The 6,756-nt window shown below is 46.7% G+C and overlaps 1 protein-coding gene across 1 annotated transcript in view; it reads right to left on the reverse strand.

The window, feature by feature from the left end:
- Positions 1–6,756, reverse strand: part of FLT3 (fms related tyrosine kinase 3) — a 125,371-nt gene that overhangs the window by 23,282 nt on the left and 95,333 nt on the right. The window contains exons 12-14 of the mRNA XM_019525605.1: positions 5,799–5,977; positions 249–352; positions 21–153 (exon numbers count right to left, since the gene is read on the reverse strand). Coding sequence (XP_019381150.1) covers positions 21–153; positions 249–352; positions 5,799–5,977 — 416 coding nt within the window. The remainder of the gene's footprint in view (positions 1–20; positions 154–248; positions 353–5,798; positions 5,978–6,756) is intronic.

The following is a 6,756-nucleotide window of genomic DNA, read 5'->3' on the forward strand; positions in this document are numbered from 1 at the left end:
CTTCATAACAGATTGCTCACCAAATTCCAGATTTTCTCTTGGAAACTCCCATTTGGGATCATACTCAAATGTACTGAAATCTATGTAGATGTACTCATTATCAGAGGGGCCAACCATCTGTATCATCTGTAGTTGGCTTTCATATTTCAATTGCTTTGGAGATGAAAAATACATGGCATTAGTCCAACAGAAAACATGGTTATGCAGAGTGGGTGGGTAGAGAGCAAACATTTAAGTTTAGTTTTTACCTTTTTGTATTTATGAAAAATAATAATGGAGGCAAACATAAATGGAAGGCAGAATCCAAACGCTGCATAGACTGCAACATTATCTTGGAGAGCAAAGACAGCTCCTGCAATTTGAAGATATATGTTATTATGCAATGAGTTTGAATTGTGTGTAAATCTGCCACAGTTTTATTATCTCAACTACTTCCATTCCTTTTTGGCCTGAGATTTGGTAGGGAGAATTGCAAGTGGTCAGCAGCTCTCATGTTCTTACATCACAGCATGTAAATACAACTTCTTGCATGTGGAATGAATCACTACCAAGTGAAGCAGGGTGCTGAGGGGTGAAGGAGAGTTTAGGTGTCACAAATTCTGTGGAGGTGGAGCTGCCTATTTCTCCCTCTTCTGTAGCCTTTCTGTTTTGGGGAAGTCTCTTTAAGCAGCCACAGCCAGAGAGAGTCCCTGGCAATGAAACTAGGCTGCCAAGGTGCATAGGGAAAGCTGGGAGCCAGCAGCCACAGTTATCCCACTGAAGACCCGCTCAGGTTTTGCAGTAGGTATTCTGACCTCTTCCATGTGGGACTGATGTCAGTGGACTCTGGGCACATCTACACATGCATTTACTCCATCTTAGATGTACTGTGCAGTAAACTACTGCACAGTAGGAATGTCTACATGTGAATTTACATGCACCTAAATTTAATGCGCATTATCCTAAGGTGCATTAAGGCAATTAAGGCACACACCTCCATGTGGATGCTTTAAGGTGCCTTAACACAGCTTGCTGGGCAGCCTGCCCTGGTCAGCAAACTGGACAGCCCCTGGAAGCTCAGGGCAGCATAGCCGGGCAGTGCAGCCCAGCTCTGGCCACAGGGGGGGTTGGAGCCTCCAGTGGTCCTGCACACGGTCAGCCTGACCTCAGTCCCAGCCCCAGCTCTAACCCCCTCCCCGTGTTCCTATCTCCCCAGCATCAGACAACAGCAAGCTGAAACTAAGCTTGTGGAACCTCACACAGCCACTGGACACCACCAAGAAGACACAGCAGGTGCTGTTCTGAGCATTGCAGTACAGGCAGGGCCTTTGCTAGTGGGTCCCCTGCACCTCCCCCCTGCGGTGGATTAGCTGGCTGGCCTCCTGCATGGGCTGAGTTGTGCAGAGTCCCCCAGGAGCTGATGACACATCTCCCACCTGCAGTGTCTGGCACAGAAACCAGGTGCTTGCCTGGGATGGAGGTAGGTGGAGCAGAGAAAGCCATGCTGAGTGCTGGGGGCAGACACAGTCCCAGCCCACCTGCTGTCCCAGGTGGGAGTCCCAGTTCAGACTTCTAAGGGCCCCTGAATCCCAGGCAGGCAGCAAGGCATTCCACCTCTTCAGGGATGCATTGCCTGGCTAGTAAACCCACCCCAATGGAGAGGCCAGGGAGGGGGGAGCCACTGTCAAAGGCCCTGCCCACACTGCACTGACCCCTTCCCCTGCAGGTAGTCATGGGGAGGCCTGTCTCTTGTGCTTTGAAAGGAGCCCTCGTGCCTCCTGCCCCCTCTGCCAACTTACCACACACTAACAGAGACTGCTGCTGCAAGAAATGCCGCTCCAGCTCTAGTGGCTGTGCCTTGCAGAACAGAACCTGCTGCATCTTCTTCTTGGTGGTGCCTGGCAGCAGTGCAGGACCCCATGGGCTCAGCTCCAGCCCACTCAGTCATATAGTGTTAAGGTGCCTTACAATGTCTATATGTGGGTTACTGTGCCTTAACTAATCATGCCTAAATTTGATACTTGCTTTATGCAGGTATTGAGTTTAGGTATGATTAGCCTAAATTTGCCATTTTGAAGGCACATTATGGTGCACATGTGTAGACCTGTGCCCTTAGTATGCCTTAAAAATGACGAATGCACCTTAAATCACAACATGTAGATGTGCCCAGAACAGGACAGTCTCCAGCTACCTCCAGGCTACATGTGCTTCCCTATGCAGCCTGGGGCTGGCTGAGAACTGTCCTAGTCAGGGGCAGGTCCCAGCCAGCTCCAGGCTGGGTGGGGAACTTCCCCATGCAGGGAGCTCCCAGCCCCTGCTCCACAATCACAATTGCAATCACAGAGTGGGGGCTAGGGAGTTTGTTCCCTGCCCAGCTCTGCAAGTATGCAGCTGTGGGAGGGAGCAGGCTGGGGAGCTTGCTGCCCCTCCAGCTCCCTGCTCACAGAGCTGGCGGGGAACAAACTCTCCAGCCTGTTCCACCCCCCAGCTCTGCACTCAAAGAGCTGGACAGGAAACAAGCTCTCCATCCCCTGCTTGCTGGGAGCTCCCAGTGCTAGCTCCATGACCACAGAGCTGCTGCTGGGAGATATGTATCTCCCAGCCTGAACCCCACAGTTCTGGGGCTTGGAAGACCCTTATCTCCTAGTCTGAGTCCCACAGTTGTGGGGCTCAGGCTGGGAGGTAAGGGTCTCCCAGCCTGAGCCTCAAGACCATGGGGCCCTGTGGTCATGAAGCCACTGCTGTGAGATAAGGGTCTCCCAGCCCGCCGCTCCCTGATCATGATGGTGGAGCAGGAGGTGGGAGATCCATATCTCCCAGCCTCTACTCTGGCATCATGATCTGGGAGCAGGGGGCTTGGAGCAAACTGCTCCCGGGGTAGGGGGACATAGTTCTTGCCCAAGCTCTTGTGGCGGAGCCCACCCCAGCAACAGGTAGCTCCTGGGACCAGGAAGCTATTTCCTGCCCCTTGTGGATGGCTGACTGAGAGTAGATTTGGCTCCCATCCAACCATTTACATGAGCACTGCAGTGCTGATACTAATACCAAGTAAATGTGCTACTTCCATTTGCAGGTAGCAAATTTAATTTGAATTAGGGAGATATACTGTGAAGTAAGCATGTGCATGTATCAATCCATGTGCTTACTTCACAGTAAACTATGCTAATTTTCTGCTAAGTGTCTCATGTAGATGTGCCCTCTGAGTAGGAATTCCAGGAAGGGACTGTAACAGAGCGGTCTGGCCCTTTAAGAGGGGATGGATGGCCCTGTTGTAGAAGCCCAGCTGCAGGTAGTTACCTAATCAGGGAGTACCCTCCAGCAGCTAAGAGCCCAGAGAGGAGAGCAAAGAGTGAGGAATGTGAGAAAGGAGTAGTTTGTTTCCAGGAGGCAGACTAGAAATCATATAAGCTTGCTATAAGGAAGAAGCCAGATCTAAAGGGTTTCTTTTATGGTCTGGAGAAAATCTAACTGTTGTTTTTTGCTCATTTATTTGTTTGTTTGGTGTGAAGACTATTTCTCATGTTAGGAGAACTGGCTGAGGGGCTTCCAGTGGAGCAAAGCCAGCCTGCAGGATAACAGGCACACCAACCTGCTTACAAGGACCTTCATGGATATTTCTCTTCCTTCTTGTCCCCCCACCTCTGTTGGACATCCTACTTCTATTCAAAAAGTAAACATCACATGAACCTTTAGATCTATTTAGATCATTGTTCAGGTAGATCTAATTATGTTATGGGGATCTGATCTATGAAAGGCTAAGGACAAGAAGTCAAACAATTATTAGACATTTCTAACTTAACTGTATAACCCACCCAAACACCCAATGTTAAAAAGGCACTTGTTAACTTAGGATTCATTGTACAAAACCTGGCCAGAGTACTGCTCTGCTAATTGACAGTAATGGTTCTTGCCAATCAAGACCATAAATTCCAAAACAATTAGGGCTATCTCTCTCATCATATAGATAAATACCTGATTGCTAGGGCTGTGCGAAGCTTTGGTCTCTGATCTGATTTGGCAGAGGTTTGGTCCGATTTGGCAGCTGAATCTCCAAATCCGAATTGAATCAGAGGACCCTTTAATCTCTCTGAATTAAATCAGAGATTTGGAGAGATTTGGAAAGATTTGGCGATTCAGACATAAACACAGCTTTAAATGTTTTTTCTACATACCTCTAGGTAGCAGGTGGCTCATGAACGGTGCAATGCTAGGGCACATGGAGTGTCCCACAGAAGCACGGGAGCTCCCCAGCGCACTTGGCAGCAGACCTGGAAGTGGACCAGAAGCACTTCCAGTTCACTTCTGGGTCTGCAGGGGAGCTTGCTGGGGTCCAGCCCCATGCTCGCTCAGCTCAGCAACTGGTGCCTCCTGGGTCTGGGGGGTACCTGGGGTCCCCCTGCAATCGATTGCTGAGCCAGGGAGGATGCAGGGGGACCCCCAGCATGCTCCCCAGCGGACCCAGAAATGGATCAAAAGTAATTCCAGTTCACTTCCGGATTTCCTGCTGAGCACGTGGAGGGCCCCTCCCACACTCCTGTGGGACACTCCATGAGCCCCAGTATCACAGCGATCATGAGCCATGCCTGGTACCTCCAGGTAAGCAGAAAAAACATTTAAAGTTGTCTCCGTGTCTGAATCACTGATTTTCTGAATCACTTCCTAATCTTCAGAGTTGGATTCAGCTGAATCTAATCAGGGACAGTGATCCAAATCAACGAATCAAATCACTGTTCCTGAGCCAGGCCAAATCTGAATCTGAATCAAATAGGGCCTGCTTCGCACATCCCTACTGATTGCACATTCAGAAGAGTAACAGCGGCATTCAGTGCATATCATTGGGTTCCAGCCTCTTTAGAACGGTGTACTCCAGCATAAAATGTCATCTAAGCTGAGTAAGTTACAATCAGCCAATCAGGCTGGGTGTCATAAAAAGGGAAAACACCACCATATTGAGAAATAGTATTAAAGTCTGAAATTCCTGCCTCTTCCTTGCTATATGTTTATGATTCTAGAAATGCTCAACTTATACAAAGCCTTTCTAACAAATAGACTGACTTTGCTATGATCTCTTTCTTCAGCTTCTGCTCTTTTCTCAGTAGCTGTTACATGTCTCTGAAGGTCAGGAATCAACAACTTCCATATCCTATTTAAGATTTTATAATCTGAGGCATAATGAATCCATCAATTATAGTCCAGTCTTATGAAGACATCACCTTGTCTCTGCAAGACAAGGGAAATCCTTATGCTCAGACTGAATAATCCAAATATTGTGTACTTCATAACACTTCCTAAATAATGTTCTAAGTTTTCTGTTGCTTATGTATTTTTCCATATGGAAAAGATATGGGCTATGAATCTTGTCTCGGAAAAAAATAACAGAACAGAGAAAGACCTCACAGACATGTTGTATTCTTCTATGCAGTCATACATAGAAGGTCTTGCATGTTGCTTTATACAAAGGGAAAGTTTTCAGGTGGAGATTATTGACAAGAATAAAGAAAAGACCTACAGCACCTTGGGCCTTGATTCAGCGGGACCCTATCTAGCAGCACTCCCACTGATTTTCATGACAGAGGAGTCCACTTTGGATTTGGTCCCTAACACCCAATCACTAAACTTAAGAAAAAGATTTTGCCAGAAGAGATGCATGTTTTACCCACAATTCCACACAGTAACATGTGTAACCCTCAATTCTATCTGTTAGGAATACTGTATTGTGAACCAGCTGTCCAGATAAATGGTATAGAAGAGTCTTCCCTCACCACCACCCCAGTCTTTAACTAATTAGCTTGGGATTGTCTGCAATAGCTGTAGAGTACCTTGCCGGTTAACAAAAACCTTCTCACAGGAGGAGCCAACAGAATTGTTCGCACAGCACTCAACAGAGAAGCCTGTTACTGTGTCCTCTAAATCTAGCGTGCTGCTTGAAATCCAGGACCCCAAACTTCTCTGTTCAGGTATGACATTCGAAATGCCTTCTGTGATTTCTTCCGTGCAACTGAAAAGAAGGGAATCTGACTGTGATTTGACATCTTACACCAGTTTTGTGGGGGCTAAGGAATGGGAAGGGTTTGCTCTCTGTGTCAGAAGAAGATTGCTGGCCTTGAGTTTTACTGTATTTGTCGCTGGCTGTAGGAAGGCTCAGGGTAGTTGCTGGTGTCATTGTCCATGTGATTGTAATTTTAACTGTGTTAAAAGACACCAAGAGCTAAGGATGAAGAACTTTTGTGTATTATGGATCAGGTTTCAACTGCTAGAAGTGAGCTGAATTCTGCTGATTTCAGAGGGGCCACAGCAGTTCATATCCACTGATCATCTTGCCTTCTGAATCTCAATGAAATAAACAGAAGGGAAATTATCCAGATTCTATTTTAGGCTCGCTCTCTAAGGTTCACCTTTGACTCCTCCTCCTCTTCAACTCTGCTCACTAATCCCTTTCCATTAGAACTACTGCAGATGCTCTGACCTTCTGAGCTTCAAAAGAGCTGTCATTTAAAAACAAGAACCTTCATCAAAAAAAAAAAAATCACTTTTTTCTTTTAGTGTATTCACTCCAAAATTATATTGGTATAATATTACACTGTGTGTGCAGTATATATATAAACATTTGGATCCATATATATTTTTGTACTTTAGGAGAGAGCAGACTGACAGCTTTTCATAGAACACATGATTAGGCCTCTCCACATACACACACACGTAAATGGAAATATTCACTCTTGACTACCTTATATACTGTGTGTGTGTGTGTGTGTGTGTGTGTGTGTGTGTGTGTGT

The sequence above is a fragment of the Gavialis gangeticus genome, unplaced genomic scaffold (assembly GCF_001723915.1).
Source record: "Gavialis gangeticus isolate Ggan-Ray unplaced genomic scaffold, GavGan_comp1, whole genome shotgun sequence".
Taxonomy (NCBI): Eukaryota; Metazoa; Chordata; order Crocodylia; family Gavialidae; genus Gavialis; species Gavialis gangeticus.